Below are 26833 nucleotides of genomic sequence, written 5' to 3' on the forward strand. Positions count from 1 at the left end.
ATAACCTCTGTGGGTTTCTTTGGTATTATTGATTGACACATTCTCTCTTTCTTTCTCTCTCTCTCTCTAATTCAGTAATACCCCTTGAAGCAGAACTGCTTTCTTTTACAGTAGCAGCACCCCACACACACACAAGCACATACAAAGGGACAAAGTTTTATCACAAACATGCTGTGAGCAGGCAGGATAGAAATGCTGGAAGTGTAGACTATTCTTAGAGCTGTGGTTTTGACTTTCAAAATGTTTCAGTGTGGCCTCCTGTTTACTTTTTACTGGTACTTCCACAGTTAGTCTTGCACCAAGGACCTGTGGGGTTTGTGGCTCAGTTTCAGATGAAGTTTCAGAGCAACCGTCAGTCCAAAGTCAGTCGACAAATGGAGAGTCAAGGTGAACACCTCCTTATAAGAGCCTCCCACCCATGAAGTGTGCCAAAACGCTGAAGCAAAAAAATTGTATCATGAAAATCTACAAAAGAAATAAAATGATAGCAATGACTAGAAAAATGCAAAGGAAAATAAGTAATAAAGTAGTTGTGTCTTTAAAAAAATACATACACACACACACACACACACACACACACACACACATATATATATATATATATATATATATATATATATATATATATATATAAACGCTGCACAATATTACCTCCATAGAGCAAGTGCTGTAAGAATCTAGATTAGCATACAGCATGCTGACAGAATTACAGAGCTTAATGAGCCCTGAGCAACAGTCTGTGCTTTAACCTGCTACCCCAGCATTTGCCACCCCAACTGCTTCCAGTGACAAAATGTATCTGCCTTTATGTCTAGTCTGCTTGATGAGCCAGTCAGTGCTTATTGATCAGGACAATGAGCCCATAGCTTCAATGGGAGCATCTAAAACCTTGTTCTAATTGTGGTGAAAAAGAAGGTGAAAAATAGAGACCCAGGAACAGGGCCGTTCAAACAGAAGCACAAAAGAGTTAATGGTAGCCACTTTTAAAAGGAAAGCAAAAGCATTTAACACTGGGCAAGTTTGGCCCTGGACTAATGACGCAAATGTTCTTAGCTTGTTCACAAGCGTAGTAAATATTAATTTAAAAAAAGTCCGTTTCCCTGATATTTTGGTTTATATTAGCAATTTTAAATATTCAAAACCTTTTTGCTTACTCATAACCTATGCAAATGTGAAGGTTTGTTTGCCTGTTTTGTCATAATGCACTAATGGGTGGAAAAATAAATATTAATTAGTAATATATGTCTAAGAGCTGACCTTATTATTTGTGTATTACAACTTTTTTTTAATTTCAGCACACTTGGAGGAGAACATTAAATGAGGAGGTCTGTTATGCCAACAGATATCTGCCTGCATTGCCCAGCATTATGCTGCATGAATGAGAGAGTGGGCCAGAGCTTTTGGCTTTAGTTGAAAGATGTCAGTGATGGGGATCCCAATTGTGATCTGACAGTGATGGGCCAGTGCTTAGTAGTCTGTTAGTGAAACATTGCCCATGAAACCCCACTTTGTCTGTTGTGGGCATATTCAGATGTGCACAGAATAATAAAAAAAGGATAATTTACTAATGAGCTTCTCTTTCATAACTTGGGCCCCACACTCAACAATAGTAACAACAAAGGTGCTACAATGGGTTCTTTGAGCACTGCCATAAAAGAACCACCATGTTTGTTTAAGAGATGTATAGTGTGAAGAACCTTTGAAAGTTTGAAAAAAAAATCCATCACTCGATCTTGAGTTTCTTTACTCATTTATGAACATATTATCTTACTTTATTTAGAAAGGGGAGCCACTTCACCTAACCTCCATGTTTTTGAACTGTGTGAGGAAACCAGAAACCCTGGAAAAAATCCACACAGACACAGGTAGAAGATGGAAACTCCACCCAAATGGGACTTCAACCCAAGATCTAAACCACTAAGCCACAGTGTTGCTCAAGTAATAGGGACAATATTGCCTGTGTCATTACTACTGTGTTTAACACTGTAGAATATGCACTAAATAACTTTTTCGGGAAGAGTAGGAAATCACCCTCCATAATTTCAGGACATTGCTGTACTGTAGGGGGAGCCTAAAGTACTAAATCTTACATAATGCTGATTTAAATCAGTGGTTCCCAAAGTGGGAGGTGGTGGGTGGTTGGGCACAAGTCAAATGAATGAGAAATCATGTCACTTGTGATAATTCCGTGGTAATTGATTTGCCGCTTTGTTTTGTTCAATAAGGAATTATAGTTTTGAGTTAGAGTATGATTTACAATGTTTAAAATAAGTGCCAGTGGTGTTTAGAAGCTGAAGACATGTGTGTACTGGAAAGTATGTATGTGTGTGTCTGAAATTATCTCATCTGAAAAATAAGGCCACTGCAGATGTTTGGAAACCACTTTATGAACTAATTTGCATAAAGTCAAGCATATGATTTTTGCTCTGTTGTCTTTTCCTTTCTTTTGCCAAATCACGGCTACAAATCGCCTGCTCTCATTTGGTGCCTTTCCTTTGCAAGGTACCTACTTAAATTGGGATCTTTAATGCACTTTTCAGCCCTGGTCCCTATTCACTTATCTATTAGCATAGCTTCTCTATGAAATGTGCTATATGTCACAAACCCCCATCTATAATAGGAACCGTGGGCATTAGAAACCATAACGGCAGCGATATCATTAATTTTGTTATCATTAAAGTTGTTTACTTGTCATGTATTTAAAAGGCCACAGCATAATTTTATGAGCTGCTATTGTAAGTCAGATAAAAACAAATGTGACCGCTGCTGTAAATTTTAGATTTTGCTGATGGTTAATTGTGCTGGAGTTCTGCATTTCATTGTGATTGACATATCTCTCTGGCCAATCAGCGCTCTTCAAAATTTACATGTCACATTTAGTCCCAACCCAGCTTGCTTGGAACTAAAAAGTACTAAAAAGCACCATTTTCAGATGCCAGGTAGCAGATTTGTCTACTGGAAAGCAAAAATACTAAGTCGTGTAGGTACCATGCAGAGGAAAATGGCATTAGGAAAAGACATATGGCTTTCTAGTAAGACTACACTTATAAAGGTTTATAAATGGTTTTTAATTTGTTTATTATATGGTAAATAATTTGGTTGTTGTTAATCATTATTAACACAGAGATAGAAAGGGCAATAGTGAGCTTTTTGTCTAATACTGAAAGTGTCAGAACTTACTGAAAATGTCAAGATATAGAATAAGCTAAGACCTGAGAATGTGAATTTAATTATTTCATATGTTATTTATGAGATGGCAAATGTCAATATTGTATTCGTAATAGAACATAGATGACAGATCAAAAGTTTAATCCGAATAAATGTAACATTTTAAAGGAAAAATGTTGATTCAAAAATTCACAGTGTCAACAAATCCTAAAAAAGTTGGGACAAGTAGCAATAAGTGGCTGGAAAATGGAAATTGAGCATATAACAAAAAGCTGGAAGACCAATTAACACTAATTAGGTCAATTGACCACATGACAAATTGTGAATAAAAACTGAATGCAATGATGTGGAGATGGCAAATGTCAATATTGTATTCGTAGTAGAACATAGATGACAGATCAAAAGTTTAATCTGAATAAATGTAACATTTTAAAGGAAAAATGTTGATTCAAAAATTCACAGTGTCAACAAATCCCAAAAAAGTTGGGACAAGTAGCAATAAGTGGCTGGAAAATGGAAATTGAGCATATAACAAAAAGCTGGAAGACCAATTAACACTAATTAGGTCAATTGACCACATGATTAGGTATAAAAAGACTTTCTCAGAGTGTCACTGTCTCCCTGAAGCCAAGATGGTAAGAGGATCACAAATTCCACCATTGTTGCGCAGAAAGGTAGTGCAGTAATATCAGAATGGTGTTACTCAGCGTAAAATAGCAAAGACTTTTAAGTTATCATCATCAACCGTGCATAACATCATCAAAAGATTCAGAGAATCCGGAACAATTGCTGTGCGTAAGGGTCAAGGCCATATAACTCTACTGGATGCTCGTGATCTCCGGGCCCTTAAACGTCACTGCACCTCAAACGAGAATGCCACTGTCAAGGAAATAACAGAAAGCATTGTCAGTGAACACAATCCACCGTGCCATTCGCCGTTGCCAGCTGAAACTCTACAGTGCAAAGAGGAAGCCATTTCTAAGCAAGCTCCACAAGCTCAGACATTTGCACTGGGCCAGGGGTCTTTTAAAATGGAGTGTGGCAAAATGGAAGACTGTTCTGTGGTCAGATGAGTCACGATTTGAAGTTCTTTATGGAACACTGGGATGCCATGTCATCCGGACCAGAGAGGACAAGGATAACCCAAGTTGTTATCAGCGCTCCGTTCAGAAGCCTGCATCACTGATGGTATGGGGTTGCATGAGTGCTTGTGGCATGGGCAGCTTGCATGTCGGGAAAGGCACCATTAATGCAGAGAACTATGTTCAGGTTCTAGAACAACATATGCTCCCATCTAGACGTCATCTCTTTCAGGGAAGACCCTGCATTTTTCAACAAGATAATGCCAGACCACATTCTGCAGCAATCACAACATCATGGCTACGTAGGAGAAGGATCCGGGTACTGAAATAGCCAGCCTGCAGTCCATATCTTTCACCTATAGCGAATATTTGGCACATCATAAAGAGGAAGGTGCGACAAAGAAGGCCCAAGACGATTGAACAGTTAGAGGCCTGTATTAGACACGAATGGGAGAGCATTCTTATTTCTAAACTTGAGAAACTGGTCTCCTCTGTCCCCAGACGTCTGCTGAGTGTTGTAAGAAGAAGGGGGGATGCCAGACAGATAAAAAATGGTCTTGTCCCAACTTTTTTGGGATTTGTTGATGCCATGAATTTTTGAAACAACATATTATTCCCTGGGGCGGCACGGTGGCGCAGCAGGTAGTGTCGCAGTCACACAGCTCTAGGGGCCTGTAGGTTGTGGGTTCGATTCCCGCTCCGGGTGACTGTCTGTGAGGAGTTGGTGTGTTCTCCCCGTGTCCGCGTGGGTTTCCTCCGGGTGCTCCGGTTTCCTCCCACAGTCCAAAAACACACGTTGCAGGTGGATTGGCGACTCGAAAGTGTCCATAGGTGTGAGTGTGTGTGTGTCTGTGTTGCCCTGTGAAGGACTGGCGTCCCCTCCAGGGTGTATTCCCGCCTTGCGCCCGATGATTCCAGGTAGGCTCTGGACCCCCCGTGACCCTAAATTGGATAAGCGGTTACAGATAATGGATATTATTCCCTTAAAATGATACATTCTCTCAGTTTAAACTTTTGATCTGTGATTTGTGTTCTATTCTGATTAAAATATTAGATGTTGGCACCTCCACATCATTGCATTCAGTTTTATTCACAATTTGTTTAGTGTCCCAACTTTTTTGGAATCTGGTTTGTAAAAATATGTGCTAAAACTGATGGGATTAATGTCAACTGATGGAGAACACAAAATATGCTTAGTATCCTGCAAGATCCGAGGTTTAACTGTGTAGATGGACATGGGTTTATTTACAGGTCACTGTTACCCTTCATTTCTATGTGTTATCACTGACTTTTAATGTGTTTATTACATAACTAATAACATTAATAATCTGATTGTAAACCATTTATAAATCATTTATAAGTGTATATTTATTCAAAATTGACATGTGTTTACCTAGCAAATGTAGGTATGTACTTTGAAAGGTATACTGGCATTACATTATGATTTAGCTGAGCAAATTACAGTATGTACACTACAATTAACTTAAATGTTTAAGGATACGTTCACATTAAAAGCCTCATTTGCCAATTCAGATTCTTTGGTTCAGATTTGGTTGTCTTGATAGTTTACATTCATAAATATAAATGTCCTTTATCTGTCTGAAATGTGAACAAATATGGAAAGGTGACCCATTAGTAGCTCTTGTGCAGTCTTATTCTAAAGTGGTACCAGAAACGACAGACCATCTGTCATATGTTCTCGTTCATAATAATGTGAATATTGCTTGGCATTGTCATTGGGCAGCTTGTTAATAATTGCCAGTATCTGATTATAACATCCAGTCATTGTCTCCTATTTTCAGTGGTTTTAATGAAACTGTTCTCTCTATTCCTGAGACCTGCTAGCCTTTTACTGACTGACACAAAAAGGACAGAGAACAAACACTTTATAATAATGGATTTCCAGAGTATTTGCTGAAATAATTTCCTTCACTTACCACCCCCCCTCACCTTTGGGTGGATATATGACATTTGTAACTCATGGTTCTTGGAGATAACATTTAAAATAGCATGGAGAAGAGAAAGGTCTTGAAGTGATGCTGTTAGCCACGAGAGCTTTCTGACTCCCAGAAGCAGAATATGTGCCTAGCACAAACCAGGTTATTTAAGGAGGAGTGATTAATGAGTGTGGAAATGGCACATGTGCTGGTATACACTTGTGTACACATTTGCGCATTCACACACACTCTCTCTTTAACACACTCACACCTGAGGAAAGCGCTGGATCAATTAGGAAGAAAAAAATACAGCAGTTGCAGGATATAGAACATTAATCACGTTCTCTCAGCTGAGGAGGCGGAAGAGAGATTTTGTTTCTGTGTGTCTTTGTGATACTCACACTATCAAACTTAGTTGCCCCTCCTTGTACAAGTCTGTCATGGTGTCTGTGTTTTTATGTCTCTTGCCCATACCTCCTTTTTCTCCTCTGTTTTCTCCATTCCCCTCTCTCTCTCTCTCTCTCTCTCTCTTTCTCTTTCTCTTTCTCTCGCTCTCATATTAGATACTAGCTTCTAAAAATTTGAACAGAGATGCAAAGCAGTGGTACCACAAACCGTTATGATTCACCACTGCTCTTCATTCTAGCCGTTTGCAGGGTTGCTTAATTTGTTTGGGGCAAATCCCCAGCTTAGCCCGACTCACCAGATCAATTAAAATCTCTCACCTCAAAGGCTCAACATACGATCACAGTCTCGCCATTTCTTTTTCTAAAATGAAGATTAAAGGAGAAGAACAAATATACCTTCCTTATGAGTTCCCTCACAGTGAGAACAAAATTAAAGTGACATTTACTTTGAAAAAGCAAAATGAAACAGTGCCATCAGGGCTGGTGAGCATAATTTATTTCCAGTCCTATCCAGAGTGACAGGTAGGTTTGATTATTGGTCTGAGTGTTTCGAGAATGCAGTCATGAATACCAAAGAACATAAACAAAAAAAAACAACAACATAAAAGTAATCTAATCCAGTGGTTCTCAAAGTGGGGTGCGTGCCCCCTAAGTGGCGGGGGTGGGGGGTGGCAAAGCAAATGGACTACGCATCTTTGAACACTGCTAGTAAAATATGGACAAGTTTGTGAGAGCTAAATTTGCAGCAAATGAGTTTTCTGAAGCCACAACTTCAAAGGGAAAACAAGAAAATATGAAGAGGCATATCTCAAATCAAGTTCATACTAGTTACTGAAGAGATGTGGGGATTAAATGTGTCTTTTTTGCAAAGCAAATGTGCAGGTTTTAGGTTTTTTTCTCTCAGGAAGCTGTTTTAAAATGAATTTTTTGTGCAAGGAAGCAATTAAGTGTTTAAGCATGTTTAACCATGAATTATTCACTGTTATCAGCACAATCACTTTATTATATATATATTTTATACGTATTCTATACGTAGTTGCAGTTTTGTATGAATGTATAAATACATTCCAGTGGAGCTTGGAAGTAAAAGATGTGCATGTTTCGAAACGATGGGGGTGAAAAGGGGGACGCGAAAATATTCTCATCTACAAAAGGGGGGCATAGCAGAAAATGTTTGGGAACCACTGAGCTAATCTAACATGGGAAATTGGTATAAGGTTGCTAACATTTTTATTTTTTTAAATATATATTTTGGTGGATTGTTCTCAATTATACAAGTGTCACTGGCATTGCGCATGGCTCCAGCGGTGTTGCTGTGGTGCTGGGGATGGTCTGCCTCTTTGGTGGTCCTCGGGACTGTAATTGCATCACAGTACTCTAAAATGTTGCACAATTATATATCACCTGAACACCAGTTGCTTATTGGACAGAACACAGAAAAGTTAAATGATCATTTCTTGTTTATTTTTTTAATCAAATCTCTAATTTTGTTGTATTTCATATTCTCACATCACCAGTTATCCCTTACAGGGATATAAATATACTGATAAATATACTGTTACGACCCAGTCTAGGGTTGAGCCGTAACAGAATGAAGTGTGTGTTAGGATTAATGTATGGGAAATTAATAACTGTAAAAGAGATGAGAATGTGGACGAAAAAGGACACAAATGGAATGAAATGGATAATGGATAAAATGTATAGCGTAGATGTGATATTTACAAAACACAAGCACCAGTGAAGTTCAGGATGGCCTTATGCTGACAAAAATAACAAACACCCTCCTAACTGTCACACAGACAACTCTAACTTACCTAAGTGAAAACAAAAAGGAAACAAAAGACAATGTCTTACCTCACTCCCTATATATATATACACAAAAACACACACAAAACCCACTCCCAAAACAATCAGCAGCCAACCCAACTCTGGTGAAATATATACAGTGTTTATAATAATTTACAAATAACAGATCTAACGTCAGTAACCAAAAGGGGCAAAAACAAACTCGTACTCGAAGTAGGAATGTCACAAAGTCAAAACCAAGAAAACACACAGAATTCTATATACACAATGAAATCACAAAAGAACAGAGCACAAAACATGGCTGACTAGCAGCGTACACACAGACATATTTATGGTGATAGACAGAACACATGGACAGGATGGTGGACCGGACTCAGGACCACTCCTGACCACTCAGGACTCAGGACAATGAACAAATACATGAACTGGAATCAGGAACGAATTCTAGACGGGTGAACAAACACACGGACTGGAACAGACGGCAGAACCTAGAATTCTACAGAGACAGAGAGGGAGAGAGAGAGAGAGCAAACATACACATACACAGCGCAGCGTAACAATACTGATAAATGAATCAGTATAAATTGTCCTTACAATTTACAATTTACAAATTACAGTGTATGGGAAATTAAATTTCAGTACATTTTAGAATACTAGAGAGTATTACATTGTCATATGTGGAATAGAACCTTATCATTATACCCTACTTCCAATGGGCAAGGTCATGCATGACAGAGCATGAATTAGGCCTTGTTCCATTACTTCCAATCAATGTTATGTATGTGACATTGGCTTCACTCTCTCTTGAGATGGACCCTTCCCTTCCCCCATCACATGCCACTGTGCCAGCAGGTTTTGGTGTTTGGGAGCTAATGTTACAGACACAGGCAATTTGCCGTTTTGCTCTGGTGGGTTGGGCTGTCTGGTGTGTCTTGAAAGAAGCCCTTGCAGATCTTTACCTTCCCAGTTTAGCTTTCAGAGTTTAGCTAACAGCTAATGGGGTGGAATCTGAGACAACCAATGACTGGAAGAAAAATTTTGCAAATACCAGGATATGAAAACATTGTGACATCTGTGTTTTAAGCCAACTTTATTGAATCCCTTAAAAAGGGCACATGTACAAAGGGAACCAGCGGTCCTATTGACTTGATGTGGCCAACACAATTTTCACCACATATCAATAGAAAATCCCTTAAATAACCCCTAAAACCAGCAAACTAACAAATGGGCTTCCACCAAGCATGCTGGGAACTTCCCATGAGCTTCCCAGTCCCTCCCATATTCTGTGCCACCACAGTATTAAAACACAAAATTTAATACATTTTTTTCTTTACCTGTGAAATTTGGAAATGGTTGGTTTTGTTTTCTTTTTCTGAATTTCATCTGAATTTTCTTGCCTCAGTCTGTGCCAACAATTTGTCTTTATGCAGCATGCAGTTAAAGTTCAGTAAATACATTTCCTTAGTAACTAATTGCTATTTTGGTTCCTGTGCATTTAATTAGGTAGTTGTTGTGGATGGACTTTCATGGTTCAGTGCAGGGGACTTAATTTATGGGTCAGTGTGTTTGTGTGTGTGTGGCCTTTTATTTAAATCTCCTCACACAAGGCCCACGTTGGACAGCCCTTTGCTCAGCCAGGTCTTAGATTGCACCTGTGTTTTTCAGCCATGGCTGTTCAGGCTAAATTGGCTGTTGAGTTCAGGTGTGTGTGAAATGATATTGAGCAAGGCACGCGAGACGGGAAGCTCCGATTCCACAATAAGGAGGAGATCAATAAACCCTGGCCCAGCTGCCTCCCCTGACGTCGATTCTAGTGAGAAATTAAAAACATCATTTGCAGGGTAATTATTTGGGGCACTGCTTAAGGGATGACCATTGCTTTTGATCACCTGTGAAGTCAGGATTTGCTGCTGTAATTGAACTCTCAGATTGGACTGAAAACAAGAGTGAAGAATAATCCTTTATTATTTCTTTCCCTGCCTTTTTTTCTGTCCTGCAGGTGTTTGATTGCAGATGAGGTAAGCACATGCTTATATTTGTACTATTTGATTTAGTTTATGAAGGTAAAGGAGGATTAACTCTTAAATATAATAAGTATCCTTCCAAAAATGGATAAAGGTAGGGGTGGGTGATTTGGTTCTAAAATATTATTATTTCAGGCTATTTTTTGTGATGATGATAAAAAAATGTTTCATTAATTAAAAAAAATGCTTTTGCATCAAAATAAATGTTAAAGTTTTATTTTAGTATAAATTTTAAGTTGCAAACATTCATTAGAATATAAACAACAATCTGCAAATATTTGGTAATTATATAAACAGTAGTAAATATTTAAGTAAAGATTTAGATTATAAATAATAACAAATAAATCTACCACAAACTAAAGTGCAGAATATTTAGAGCATGCATATAAATAGCAAACTTATACAATTTATACAAAAAAATACCTTTAAAGCTTTGCAGTAAATAACTAAAAGACTACAACTAGAACACACTTCTACTGCAGAGCCACTTTGCCTCCTGCTGTGCCTAAATGAATGTACAAATAAATGTATGCAGTATTATGTGTAACTGCATGACATCATTACATAAACAAGTCCAAATATTGCTATTATCATGGTATGGATAAAAAAAAAATTATAATAATTTTAAAAGTTGAATCCATATTATCACACGCAATATGATATTGCATAACCCTACTATGAAAGTTATTAAAATATTTATGTTTGGGCCCATTTGAAGGAGTAAAACACGCACACCCTCTGTTGCAGTGATGTCAAATCAAAGCCCAGGAGGGCTACAACATTGCACAATTTACTCAGTTCCTTGTTGTGCTACTCCTAATTCCACCCTAAAGGACTTGATAATAAGCTGTTGATTAGATGCTAAATCTGGTAAAGCGCTAAATTTTGACCTACTCTGGCAAGTATAGTACCATTTGTGTGTGGAGGATTCAAAATCTCTCTCAAATTTGAGTATGTGCAAATGCTTTAAACTTGTATTCATGTTTGAATCAGGGTCATTCGACCCCCAAGAAACTCTAAAATAAAGGTAATACTAACAGTTCTCTGTAATATTTTATTGTATATATATATATATATATATATATATATATATATATATATATATATGTTTTATATTAATAATTTCTGTACCTTCTGATCAGAAGTTTTATATATATATATACACACACACACACAATTTTTTTTTTTTTTTTTTTGCTTTTTCAGATAGCAAGAGTCCTTGGAGACTGTTGTAACTTTGCTGAGAGCTCATGATTACAAATGGTCCATTCCATTGTGCTTCATTCATTTTATCTTCATGTTAGACAAGTCAGTCAATGAGCTGGGAAAACAAAACTGAATTATTAATCACCTGTAGATATTTAAGCAAACAAATTATTAACTTAATTCCGGAACTGTACTGAATGTTCTCAGAATTTATTGTAAATTGGCATCATATGCAATCTATAGTACCTGTATATACTTATGACTCAAATTTGATTCCATAGCATCAGTTCTCGTCTGCATTGCACATGAAAGTGAATTAGCCCTGATTTAAAAAAAAAGGGGGTGGGGCAAACCTGTATAAGACATAGTAGCAACTCCAGGATGCTATAGGCAGGTGTGTGCTGGACAGTGTTTTTTGGCTGTATTGCAGATGGGTCTAGGGAAGACAGTGCAGGCCATCTCTGTGGCATATGTTTACCGGCAGGAGTGGCCTCTCCTCATCGTGGTGCCATCTTCTATGAAGTATCTCTGGATCGAGGAGTTGGAGCGCTGGGTTCCTGAACTCCAGCCTGAGGATATCAACCTAGTGGAGACCAAAGCTGACATCATGTAAGGTTGCTTTATGTCTGTATCTCAAGCCATTAAATCGAGTAAAATATGGGGATGTTTAGCCATAACATGATTTTATTTAATTAAAATAGGAAAGTGACCTGTGAAATGTTTTATATAAACAATTCTTTAAACATTTCAGGTCAATTCCTATGGATTCAACTGTACAGAAAATTTAATTACTCTGTAGATTGGTGAAAAAGAGCTGTCAGCATCACCAGTGGCTGAAAAGGGTGTACAATAGTTTTCAAACCTGACAAAATTTAAATATGTGTTAGGGCTTGGTGATATGTTCAAATTTATGTCACATTATATTATATTTAAATTTAGGCTGTAAGACAGCAAATGCCTCAAATAATAAAAAAAAAAAACCTGCTCTATATTTTCTCTAATGGTGATATGTTGTTTTGTAGTTATGTCTTATGGAGACTAGGGACTGTTATGACTGGTAGATGCTGTTAGTTGACCTGTAAAAACCTAAACGAATCTGTCAGAGAATGGGAGAGTAGGGTTCTGAAATCTTCCTCGTATGCTGAGGTCAGCCAGCAGAATTTATACTGCTGCCCAGTGGCATGGAACATTCCCACCAGAAGCATTACACAGAAACTTAAAAGCCTTGTAAAACATTTAAGGAAGCTGACATTCAGCAGGAGTGCTGAGCTGCATTTGGCAAAAGCTGGCGCTCTTCTGCATGTTTGACGGCTGGATAGGGTAGGCAGGCATGGGGTTTCATTGTCTTTTCCCCGTTATTGATGCTTTTAAAAAGAGGCACACAAATTGGTCCGCACATCCCAAGGATCTTAGCCCAGGGTTGAACTGACCTTAAACTCGATGCCATGGCAACGACTTCCTGTTGTGTGAACTCCAATGGCCTACAGAACAAATTCGATGCAAACACCGCTTTTAAAAAATGACCAACATTTAAAGGATTGTCATCAGAGCCAAGGCAGAGCAGAATATTGGGGTGAATGTCCTGAATGTACACCACCTGAATGTACACCAGTAAAGGTTTCGCTTTCACAGTAGAGTTTTGTAGGTCATTGTAAGTCATGTCATATGTTTCAAAGTAGTTGGTCAGTGTGAGTAGTGATACTTTAATGAGGAAGTTTTAAGGAATTCATTTTCCCCTCAGGCCAAATCTAGTCATCTAAAAATGTGACAGATTTTTTGCAAAATATGGCACATTGTGCACTGAATATGAGTTTTGTGTATGTAAGTCCAGATATGTTGTTATAAGCTGTCAGTTTTGAGCTTTTCAGAATTACTGAAGTGTATATTCTTTTTTTTCTGTTTCTTTTAGGGGGATCAGCCAGAGTAAAGTGACAGTGTTGGGCTATGGTCTGCTCACCACTGACGCGCGGTCGCTGGTGGAAGCCCTAACCAAGCAGTGCTTTGGAGTGGTCATCATAGACGAGTCACACTACATGAAGTCCCGTAATGCAGCACGCACCAAGATCTTGGTCCCAGTCATTCAGAGCGCAAAACGTGCAATTCTACTGACAGGAACACCTGCATTGGGCAGACCAGAAGAGGTAAAGGAAGTGTAGTAGGAGGAGCACTTTCATGAGAGAACATGCCTAAGTTCTAGAGCTGTGTTCCATTTGGTATTATCAGCCAAACTATTTCTTCAGCCCTAGAGTAGATGTGCTGTTATTAAAGCCTCTTATTTGCTTCCTATGCCCCAACGCCCTCCTATTATACTATCAGCAGCTCTTGATGTATAAATTGTGCATAGTCTCATGTGGGTGTAGTCATTTTTTTTGTCCTCTATAACAGTTTTTAACAGGTTTGGAGACAGTAATAGTCTGTGCCTGACTATTCTGTTTCACTGCTGCCCTTATCTGGGATCTGGGTTTATCTTTATCTTATCCAGAACCTGCATGGCCCTGTGTGAAAAAGTGTTTGCCCTCTAAACCTAATAACTGGATGAACCACCCTTAGCAGCAACAGCTGCAATTAAGTGTTTGTGATAACTTGCAATGAATCTTTCACAGTGCTCTGGAGGAATTTTGGCACACTCATCTTTGCAGGATTGTAATTGAGCCACATTGAAGGGTTTTAGAGCATGAACTGCCGTTTTAAGGTCATGCCACATTGTCTCAATAGGATTCAGGTCAAGACTTTGACTAGGCCCCTCCAAAGTCTTCACTTTGTTTTTCTTCAGCCATTCAGAGGTAGACTTGCTGGTGTGTTTTGGATCATTGTCTTGCTGCAGAACCCAAGGTCATTTCAGCTTAAGGTCACGAACATATGATTTGGATATTCTCCTTCAGGATTTTTTGGTAGACAGCAGAATTCATAGTTCAATTTATCACAGTCTTCCAGATCCTGAAGCAGCAAAACAGGCCCAGACCATCACACTAACACCACCATGTTTTACTATAGGTATGATATTCTGAAATATGGTGTTACTTTTACGCCAGATGTAATGGGTCACATCTTCCAAAAAGTTACGTTTTTGCCTTGTCAGTCCACAGAGTATTTTCCCAAAAGTCTTGGGGATCATCAGGCAGTTTTCTGGCTAAATTGAGATGAGCTTTAATGTCCTTTTTGCTCAGCAGTGGTTTTTATCTTGGCACTCTGCCATGCAGGCCATTTTTGCCCAGTCTCCTTCTCATGGTGGAATCATGGACACTGACCTTAATTGAGACAAGTGAGGCCTGCAGTTCTTTGGATGTTGTTGTGGGGGCTTTTGTGAGCTCTTGGGGTAATTTTGGTCGCCCGGCCACTCCTGGAAAGGTTTACCACTGTTCCACGTTTTCACCATTTGTGGATAATGGCTCTCACTGTGGTTCTCTAGAGTCCCAAACATTTAGAAATGGCTTAATAACCTTTTCCAGACTGATAGATCTCAATTACTGTCTTTCTCATTTCTTCCTGAATTTCTTTTGATTTTGGCATGGCGTCAAGCTTTTGAGGATCTTTGGGTTTTATATATATATATATATATATATATATATATATATATATACATACACACACACATACATACACACACGAACAATCAATAAAAAAAAAAAAAAGGATGCTTACATAAATGTCAAAAAAGTTAGGAGTAGTGTAGAATTATCACTTTTGAGATAATTCAACTGTCCTCTATCTGCCTCATTCTCTATACATATCTAACACTCTCACTTGCACTCTCACTCTCAGAATAATGCCTGGCTATGATGAACACATTTACTGAGAGGAGTGAGCAGATGGGACCTGGATTAAAACATTTTTTTTGCCTATTATTCCCAAAAAATTATCCCATTGAAGCTTCTTGGGTATAATGCCAGTCACTGATGGCCAGTTATCAAAGGAAGCTGCACTAAACCTTTAAGAGAGAGCGAGAGAATAATGACACCACAGAATAACCTTTTGCACTCTGAGCCTTGCTATTTTCATGATATCTCCACAGCATTCACTAAATGACTGTGTCATTTTCGGCTGTGGGAACATTCCCCAGCAAAGAGAAGAATCATAGCACAGTCCTCTTCTCCACTGCTCTCAAAAGCTTTCTCCATCACTGCAGCATTACATCGCAACATTATACCCCTCTATCTCTATCTCACTGCTTTCTCTCTCTCTCTCTCTCTCTCTCTCTCTCTCTCTCTCTGCACTCTTTCAGTCTTGCTCTCCTCTCTTTTCTCTCTCCCTTAACCCCTATCTAGCACTTTCTTTCTTCATCTCTCTCTGTTCTCTCCTCTGTAACTCACATTCTAGTACTCTCTGTTCCTTGCTTGCTTGCTTCCTGATAGACTCACTTTTCTTACTGTCTTTTCAATCCTCAATGTATTTACACACATACTTTCTCTCTCCCTCTCTTCTTGCATGCTTGCTTTCTTTCTGTCTCACATCCTTAGTACGTTTTTGTTTATTTTATTTTTCTCTATCTCCTTTCTCTCCTCTATTTGAGTCTCTCTTGAGACTCTTGGTTCTTGCATGCTTTCCTTCTTTCTTACTCTGGCTATATTGTGTACAATTTCTTTATTTCTTGGTTTCATTCCACCCGCGCACACTCCTTCAAATTTCTTGCATGGTTTCTCTTTCCACTCCTCAGCACTTTTTTCTCTCTTTCTCTTATATCTTTTTATTATGGGAAAACAGGAGATTTTAATGCATTAATTTTGACTGAACACATTCTCAGCTCAACAGTTGCTAGGTTGGACAAGCTTTGTTTTTGTTTTTTTAATAGGTTGTGTTCAATATAAACTAGAACCACGATGTAATATAGTGCAAAATTCATGTAATTTCTCATCAGGATTTTTGTTTTCTTGGGTAAATCCAGTAGAACCTAGCAACAGTTGCTGTGAATGTATTTGTGGGCTAAGCATGTATAGGTTAATTGTTCTGCCCTCACAAAAAGCAACAAGAGACCACCCTCACTACTGTCTATTTCTTTCTCTCTCCTTTCTCAAATCTCCCTCTCACTTGAGCCCTTTTCCTCATCTCTTTCCTCCTCTTCATTCTCCCACGCAAAATGCGTGCTGGCTCCAGGAGCTTCCTGAAATGTCTCCAAGTTGCTAGAGCTTGCTAGATATTTTTTTTTCTTTGCTGCAAATGAACAATCAGCTTTATTTGACTAGTCACAAGGCAATTTCTGTGTGGTTTATTCTATGAAAGCATAATGCCTCCCATGAGAGATCAGGGAAAAGGGAAATCACAGCTACACTAAACAGGATTTTATGCACCCCCACCACCCCACCTGCAGTTTGTTTGCTTTTTTGCAGTGTATAAAAAGAAACCTGTAGGTGGCCTCTGTTCTGCTGGAGAATAAATCTATTCTTGTGTGATTATGCTTGTTAGCTGTGCATGGAGAGGCTACTGAGACATTCTGCATAAGTAAAAGAGGAAGCATTCTTGGTGTCTGCAGATTTCTGCTCCAGACAAACTCAAAGTACAAACATCCACAAATTGTGCCAAAAAAAAGGAGTTTACAAGACAGTAACCACATCAAATAACACAGCAGGCCATGAGTTGTGTACAAGTTTGAGAAACATTAATAACAACAGAAACTGATTATGCTGAGCACCAGTTATGCATTAATGACTCACAATGTGACCATTTCTAATTTTGTACTTGCATTTAATAAACCAGAACCTGGGTACATGAGATATTTTGATAATATAATTACCCTGCAGCCAAAAAGAAATAAATGTAATAATAAATGATATTTTTTGTTTGGATTGTCTTAAATTTTAATATATTTTCCTCTTAGTCTTGACTGCTATAACAGTCTCTGAACATTACTTTGGCGCAGGGTTAGATGGAGGGTTTTGGGTTAATTTTGGAAATTGTTAATTACATAATTTTTCCACTGTATATTTTTGTGTTTATCAGTGGTGTCAAATCTTAAGCCAAAGTGGGACAGTGAGTGATGGCAGGTTTTTATTCCTACAAAGTGAGAACACACATTATCAACTGCAGACATACTGAAACCATCAATAAAAGTGTCAAGTGTGTTTCTGCCTTGCAAAAAAAGATTGGTAGCCCTGTTGTGTGATTGTGGATCCTTGGCTAATTTTATTTAATTTCTCCAGTTTAATTTGGATGTATTGTTATGTTTATTTTGTATGTTAATTTATGATTTGCTCAAATTTGACCTTAAAGTAATAGTTTTTCCATTTTAATAGCTGTATGAGCAGAAAAACAGAACATTCACTGATCATAACAAATGTATTAATTGTACACATTTTAATAGTATAAACCAGCTGATTCTGAACATGACATTAAAACAATGTGATTGAATGCAGTTTCTATTTTCCACCACCATTAACACACATATACACAGTTTATGGCTGTAGCTGGAAATAGTTTTATATTTTTGAAGAGCTGCAAATGTAATAGCACCTTTTTACAGTGGAAGAACAAATTCAAATACAAAGCCAAATTCAGCTTTCTGGATCTACTTACTCTCAACAAGTTGTTTACTTACTTTTATGACTCTGCAGACTTGAAAAGTTCATATATCTCTGTTTATCTCACGCTTCATCTGCAACTCTCCCTATCTGTCTCTTAGCTTTTTATGCAGATAGACGCTCTATATCCACACCGATTTGGCACCTGGAGTGACTATGCCAAGAAATACTGCAATGCTCACTACAGGTAAGCACCTTGCTTTTTAATTATAGGTTTAAGTGCTTTGAGTACATTGAAACAAGATATAGTCATAAGCAGCTTATCAGAGAAGTGTACCATTTCTAACACATTATTGAATTACTGCTAATTATATATTCATTTTCTAATTACTGAGTGCTAATTGTCTCTGCAGAAGTGTGTGAAATAGTACTTTAGCCATGTGTATTCAGTTAGATGACACAGTTGCAGTAATCTGTCCTTTGCTAAATGGCATTTTATTTTGTAATGAATGAATTACAAATGTACAAAAGAAGAGACTCAACCCAAATCTGCTCGCATACAATTACAGATGGCTTATTGTAGACTTGGCTTTGCTAACTGCTTGATTTGACTGGCAGACAGTGGACCTAAAAACATTAAAGTAGAGTGAGATAGCATATGTAATTATTGATTAATTATTAATAATAGCCCAATACCAGTCCCATGACAGGTTGAATTTAACCCTTTGGAGTCGGTGCTTCTGCCCAGAGGATAAATCAGAACTTGCGCAAAAACACTTACACAACTCAATGAGTTTTTGTCTTAGAAACATAATAAACATACCCCCAGAAACCTTAAAGGATCTACTTTTCAAATATATGGTTAAGTTATACCTGGTTGTTATAGAAAGATAAGTAACAAGCACACTTCTCTCTGAGACCGAGACCCTTGATGGCCCACCCATTCATATATATATATATATATATATATATATATATATATATATATATATATATATATGATAATTGCATGTTAATCCAGCTCCAAGACGGCACAGTCATGCTTTTCAGCTGCCTGAGGAGGAACGATTTAATTTTATGATTTCCTTCATTTCTTGGGAAAAGGACAAATTTGTTGGCTGCATATGAAAGAGCCTCCGAAATGGGACAGTCTAGTCGCGCTACTGTGACGTAATCAGTCTACAAATGCATCCTTCGAAAGGATGCATCCCCTGAATTGAGATGCAGCTAAACTTTGCTATTTTAGTTATTTAGCAAACAAACTGTTCAGTTGGTCTCACTGATTGGGTGGAGTAGGGGCTAATAGGCCATTATCTTTGACAGTGGGGAGGGGATCGCTCATCTGTGTTTCACACCTATCTCATGAATAGTCAATGTGTGAGCCACAAGTATTGAGAAAATAGATAAAATTCATTTCAATATAGAAGAAAAATAAATTAAAATATCAGAAAGCTGTAAACACCCGTGTGTAGCCAATACCCATGTCTACAAAGTTCAGAGTTCTAAAGAAAACTTCATAAATGTTCATAGTCTGTTTTTTCACTATATATCAGCACCTTTTTGGGAGGTCCAAACAGATGAATGACCTACATGCTTCTCTCAAATTATTATTGCTGGGGTTGTGCTGAACATTAGCATTTTTAGCTCTTTGGGAACAAACTTTTTTAGGTAGGTAAAGTTTGTTAAAATATCAAGGCATGTCAGATGACCTCAGACGTGGCTGAAAGGCATCAGACTCAAGTGAGTTAATGCCATTTTCCCCTGTATTTATTCATGTGTGGGTGCTCTTCTCTTTGATTTGTACCTGAAATGCCAATTCTGGTACAATTACTGGGGAAATGAAATAAAGAGCATCTTGATTACTGAGATATCTTTTTGTTGAGCTTTGACTCCTAATGTTGAAACGTGCATACACGACTAGGAACTGTTAGTTCAGCTATATTTAGTTATATTTAGTAACTGTTAGTTCAGCAACATTTACACTCAGATTACATATACAACATTTACACACTTATCTATCTATCTATCTATCTATCTATCGTTACACTTATATAGCGCCTTTCTAGATACCCAAGGGCGCTTTACAATCCACACTGCTCAGAACACTCAATCCACACACTGGCGAGAAGCAGCAGCCAAACGCGCACAGCGTAATCTCGACAAGGAACGACCGTCCACCTGGAGGATTGCAATCGGGCACTAGGATTTCAGGACAGGGTGCCAATCCATATCTGGGCTCACACACATTCACTCACACATACAGACAGACATTCATTCACGCAGCAGGACAGTTATTAGACAGAAGCCAATTCACCTACCCTCCATGTTTTTGGACTGTGGGAGGAAACCGGAGACCCCGGAGGAAACCCACGCAGACACGGGGAGAACATGGAAACTCCACCCAGATGGGACTTGAACCCAAGATCCCAGCGCTGGGAGGCGAACGTGCTAACCACAAAGCCACCCTTATATATAATTTATATATAAGGCATTATATAATTTAGATATGCCATCTGTGGCTATGGCTATATGGCTACTGTTGGTCCGGCAAACTTTGTTTTTCTCTGTTTTTTTTTGTGCTGTTACACACAAAGGAAATAACAAAATGTGTAATTGCAATACTTTTCTGGCAGAAACACTTTTAGAGGGTGCCAACCATCTTGTTTTTCTCTATTTTTTGTGTTGTTCCAATACACACAAAGGAAATAAACATGTGTATAACAATGTGTAATGAATGTAAGTTAGGACGTTCTGTAATTATTATATAATAGTAATATTAATAATAATTAAAACACAATTAATTGCAAATCAGTTTAAAATTGATCAAATTGTTTATTGCAATAGTTCTGTTGCTCATAATTGTTTGAACCTCTATATTTACTTTATTATCATGTGTAGATTCTTTGGGAATAGGCGTCAGTGGGACTGTCGTGGAGCCTCACATTTGGATGAACTGCACCACAAATTGAGTGAGATTATGATCCGCAGACTCAAAGCAGAGGTCCTCACACAGCTACCGGTGAAAATCCGGCAGAGGATTCCATTCGATCTGCCCAAAGAGGCAGGCAAGGTACACATACATTCTAAATGTAAATCTTGTACTTGTGCACTCAGAACACATTGTGTTTCACAGGAATTTAAACTAAGAAGTTATAAGTTTAGTAAAGCTTGTATAAGCATCAGGCTGATGTTTTTATTTTTTTATTTTGTATTTTTTTTATACATGTCCTGACTCGTTACATTTGTCAAAGTCAGAAAAACTTTGCAAGTGAAACCTGACCATAAAAAGAGAAAAAGTGTGAAGCCCCTTTCAGAAAAACTGTGGCACTTTTGCTGTCACTGTGGTGGCACCCTCAAGGCTACATATTCTGTATTTTTTACTTGTAATGCAATGAAAGGGTGTTAGAGATTCTGATTTGGTAGCAAGGTTTAGAGTATCAAATATAATATGAGGCTCAGGACCCACCGCGATCCTGAATTGGATAAGTGGTTACAGATAATGAATGAATGAAAAATATAATATGGTTTGTTTGTTTAGCTGGACGATACTTTTTACACATGATTTAAAAAAAAATATTTAAGCGTTTTTCAGAACAGTTTCATTAAAAAATTTGGACAATGATGCAACTATAAAAATGAACTTTTGGCTTATGAAGATTTAAAAAAAACTCACATATCATAGTGACTGATAGAGAAATATTCATTGACAGGGTATCAACAGATACTAATCAGAACATATACTATTTTTACACATAAATTAATGCAGTGATGGCATGTATATATGATCATGACGAACCATTCATTCACACATTCACATGCACATATTTTATATATATATATATATATATATATATATATATATATGACAAAAAATATAAAAAAAAAATTAAAAAATATATATAAAATATGACACTCATATTTTCGACACCCACAATTCAATGGCCAATTCAGCCATTTTTCCCATATTCCCTAACACACACGCATATGCTAACCTTCCAATTAGCCAATCTGAGATGAGACAGAATCAGGCGGCCTAAATATAGCGCTAATTATCTCTCTGTAACCGCCCTGTATTCGATTAGCACTAATTATCATTTTTATCTCACTTGTCCATGATCACACTTATGTTTACTCCCCCCTTTCAAACTCTTATGAGCTGTCAGCTTGTTATTCATAAAATAAAGTACATCTCTAATCACAATTTGTTCTTTCCCAGCTTTTTCTCTCTCCCTTACAGAGAGAGAGCAAGAGAGCGAGACCTTACACACTTGATTTACACACTACTGTGATTAAAGATTACAGTGCTTAGTAAAATTTCTGGCTTGAGTGTGTATCTGTGTGGTCAGTGCTAAACACACAAACACTTAAATACCACTTTTTCTAAACAACCGAATGCTTTACGTTTTTGGGCGTCGTGGGGTGAAAAGTGGCACTGAGGTACTAGGGCCCTAAGTGGTGGGAGGGCCCTTGACGAGTCTGGAATATTATTTTCTTTTAAATATTAATATCATTTAAAGATCACAATAAATGTTGCTAACAAATGTAAATGTAATGTTTTGGGTAAATGATTCAGTTGATTGATGGATTGACTTTTGTGTCCTAGCTTACATATAGTGCCTGAGGACAGGCACTGTCACCTCTTCCACAAAATGTTTTAGTCTGCCTTCACCAGGCTTTTTAACTAAGCACATTTAACATGCTGTTCATTCTGCTGAAGCGGCAATGCGCGTTGTGTTTGTGCTATGGAAGATGATACATATGGAAGCTAAATCAGGATTTCAGAAAAGAAACCAAAGGCAGGAAAGAGACAAAAAAAGAATGAGAGCCCAAATATGAAAAAAAATAGCCTACTTTAAATTAACTCCTGTAGTTATAAAATGCTTCCATACCACCGCGACTGTCAGTGCTAAAACTGCATAACACAAAATTTGAAATAACATGATGCCTTATCTGTAATCTGAGGTAAACTCTAAATCAGTTTGCATAGCCTACCACACAACTGCAATAGTATACTATTTCCAAAGTTAAGTTAATATTTATTTTTGGGCCATAATATAATTAGGCTAATAGCCTGAGTTTGTAGGCTTAATCTCATAGGTTCATAAAAATAGTTTTGCTACTAATTTGATAGCCTAACTTGTGAAATGCATGACAGTTTCAGACTGTCAAAGAGGATGATGCCACCAAATGTATAGCCTAACATCAGCTATTTTTTTTGGAAAGCATCATCACAAGGAGATATACCCTAGTCTGTTGTAGCACATCACACACCCACCCAGTCATTCATTCACTCACATCTGTGGGCAAGTTCATACCACCAATCCACCTACTTACATGTCTTTGTGGATTGTGGGAGAAATGTGGAGCACCCTGATGAAACGTTTGTGTGTGCGTGTGTGTGACTGTTTTATGTCTCTCTCCATGTAGCTTGCTTGAACCTTCCCACATTCTGGCATCTCTACATATCTGTGTGTTTGTGTGTGTGTGCGCACTAGATACCATTAACGCAAAGAGTAGCTCACCTGCTACTGATCCTCATAAATCACCCACTGTCACAGCATACACTCTCACACATCTGCACTGACATAAATGCACACACATACATAAGCAGGGCTGCAACTATCAATATTCTCCTTGTCTAATAGTGTATTAAAATTGAAAATTATTTGAAATGTATTTTTTTATTCTATGGAAAACTCAATTTTATTGTTTTATTTAAAAGAAATGAATGAGAAACATCCCTGTGGACATAATTATTTGTTTTTTGGTGGTGTTACTCTCATGAGGGCTATTGAGTAATATTATTTCACTGCTTTACATTATTGCACTAGAAAAATGTATTTAATTGTCAATTTTCATTAAATTTACTAATTACTTACTGTGTTGTTGTGTCCTAATTATTAGAGAAGCAGATTTGGGACTGGAAATTCTAGTTCAGTTCCAATAATCATCCACAGCTGAAGCACCCTTAAGTGTACTTTAGGTTTTTTTCTTAAATATAAACCTTAAGTGAAGACTTTCCGTTAGCCAAGGGAATTACTTAAATGTGTTGCATAAACCCCTCAGACGGTTCACTTAACTAAGGGACAATGGTAAGGGATTTACTGGAGTGACTGAGGTCTTGTTGCAGTAAATGTCCACTGTATCCATGACTATGATTTATACACAAACCATTGAACACTGTCGTAGGAGAGTTGTCTTTGCAGATTTTTTTAATTACCAAAATGAAAAATAATGATGAAAACAAACAAAAACCAAACTGGACTGAGGAGGAAAAGTGTATTCTCTTGGAAGAATACAATATAAGAAAGGAAATTTTAAAGAGCAAATTCAATCCAACAGTAACTGCAGGGAAAAAAAAGAAAAAATGTGGCAGGAATTAACAGATAAGATCAACAGCAGAAACCTTGCCGTTAAACGTCACGCATTTTATAACCTCTTGCTCAGCCCAGGACGAATATTTAACTACTTTACCTAGCCGCCGGCAGTGTGTCTGCCACTGGGTGAACAACCTTGTAACAATTACCCTAAACGATATTGTTTGAATGTTTGCTACAAAAAATATGAGGGGGATACCACATGGGACTGCATAAATGCTACAGTGTTAAATGAAGACAAAGTAGCTGAAATGAGACCTTTTATCTAGTATAATGTTTACTAATTATCTTACTCATAATATCACAACATTAATAACAAGCAAAAAAATTATATATTCATATAACATACAACCAAAAAAAAACATATACAAAACCAACTAACCAATTAAACAAACCAAAAGAAAAAACCCACAAACAAATAACTCCTCAAAACACAGTCCTTTTATCCTATAGGAGCATGGGCTTAGGTTTGGGTAGATCCTTAATGGAAAAGGAGATAATTAGTCCCACCAGTTGAAATGCAGTCCAGAAAGGATGAGCAGCAGGTGGAAGATAGACTTGAAGGAACTTGAGTACGGCAAAACCTCCAAGCAGTTTCTCAAATCCCAGCCATCCGCACATTAAGAACCTCCTTCTGTATAAAAGGGTGAAAATGAATTCCCCAACTAACATGTTCTTAATCCATTAGCATTAGCATGCTAGTATAAAAAACAGGCTTAGCCTAGCACTAGCATTAGCATTATATTAGCATAATATCAGCATTGTGGCATAAGTAATACATACTCACAATGAGCCTGAAACTTAGTTTCTCACAAGGAGGTCTTCCAAGCAGAGAGTACATGTGCCTGTAGGTCAACTCTCTCCTACTATTACTTGGCTTCCCCTATTTATACCCCTAGACATGTTAACCTCCCTCCTGCCCCCTAGAGGATAGAAGGAGGTATACCATAGTTAGTGACCAGGTTGGTTACATACCCCTCCCCCCAAGAGTCGACCCGGCCTGACCATAGTACCGCTTGAGGTGTTCTATATGGACGGTGTCGACCTGTTTGGGATTATTAAGGTAAGTTACATGGTAGTTTACTGGATTGAGTTGTTTTTACGATTTTGGCTGGACCTTTCCATTTTTCTGCTAGTTTGGCTGAAAACCCAGAACTGGCTCGAGATAAAGGATGGGACCTCACCCAGACCAGATCATCCTCACTGAACTCCTCTTTCATACGGCGACGGTTGTAATATTTGGCCTGTTTATTCTGAGCTCGTTCCATGTTCACTCGTACTTGCTGAAACAGTTTTTGTTGCCTTTGGATGACTTTGTAGGCGGCCTGTTCAGGGTCAGGTGGCTGACTCAAAAGTCTTTCCAATGGTCCCTTGAGCTTCCTCCCTAATGCCACTTCAGCTGGAGTGAACCCAGTGCTCTCCTGCCATGCAGTATTAATAGCAAACCGAAACTCAGGGAGCCACTGGTCCCATCATCGGTGCTTATCCTGTACAAAGAATGCGAGCATGGTTTTGAGGGTCCGATTGACTCGCTCAGTCAGGTTGGTTTGGGGGTGATAGGCTGTGGTGAGTTTCTGCACTACGCCCCATTGCTGACAGGTGGTATGGAGCAGGTGGGAGGTGAATTGAGCTCCTCGATCGGACACCAGATAGGCAGGTGTACCCAACCAGGTGAAGATCTCATCACTCAAGATTCGGGCGATTTGGGGTGCCTTAGCAACTCGGATAGGGAACAACCCAACCCATTTGCTACAGTAGTCCACCACAACCAAGAGGTGTTCATTCTGCCATAGGCTCTTGGGTAGAGGGCCCATGAGATCTACACCCAACATATATCCCAGCTCGACGACAGGAGTGGACTGTAACAATCCGCTAAGCTTGGAGATGCGTGGTTTGTACTTTTGGCAAATCTCGCAACCACGACAATAGGCCCATACCTCCTTCCGAATGGAAGGCCAATATGCTACCTCTAATAGCCGTAGAAGTGTCTTTAGTTGCCCCAAATGTCCACCCAATGGGTTGTCATGGGCGTATTGAAGAAAAGCTCTCCTGAACTTGTTTGGGACCACCACTTGCCAGGTTTGACCCTGATGTTGCTTGGGCACCTCCCTGAATAAAACACCATTCTTAAATACAAAATGGATCCGGTCTTGCCTCCCCTGTGGGTTTTTTGCCTCGTCTCGTAGTGGCTGGAGAGAATCATCTGTTTCTTGTTCCCTAGTGAGGTCTGTCCAATCTACTGGCAAGTCTTCCACCACTGCTCCAGCTACCTGGTAAGTGGCTACCATCCCCTCCACTTGACCAGTGTGGATGCGAGAGAGGGTATCTGTTACCATGTTGCACCTTCCTTTTCGGTAGCGGACAGTAAAGTCAA

At 38.3% G+C, this 26833-nt stretch overlaps 1 protein-coding gene across 3 annotated transcripts in view; it reads left to right on the top strand.

Moving 5' to 3' along the window:
- Positions 1 to 26833, top strand: part of LOC136676342 (DNA annealing helicase and endonuclease ZRANB3-like) — a 166768-nt gene that overhangs the window by 23574 nt on the left and 116361 nt on the right. For all 3 annotated transcript variants that reach the window (XM_066653271.1, XM_066653273.1, XM_066653272.1), the window contains exons 3-7: positions 10400 to 10418; positions 12061 to 12239; positions 13540 to 13771; positions 18244 to 18329; positions 20981 to 21152. In XM_066653271.1, coding sequence (XP_066509368.1) covers positions 10400 to 10418; positions 12061 to 12239; positions 13540 to 13771; positions 18244 to 18329; positions 20981 to 21152 — 688 coding nt within the window. The remainder of the gene's footprint in view (positions 1 to 10399; positions 10419 to 12060; positions 12240 to 13539; positions 13772 to 18243; positions 18330 to 20980; positions 21153 to 26833) is intronic.

This window comes from Hoplias malabaricus, chromosome X2 (genome assembly GCF_029633855.1).
Source record: "Hoplias malabaricus isolate fHopMal1 chromosome X2, fHopMal1.hap1, whole genome shotgun sequence".
Lineage (NCBI taxonomy): Eukaryota > Metazoa > Chordata > Actinopteri > Characiformes > Erythrinidae > Hoplias > Hoplias malabaricus.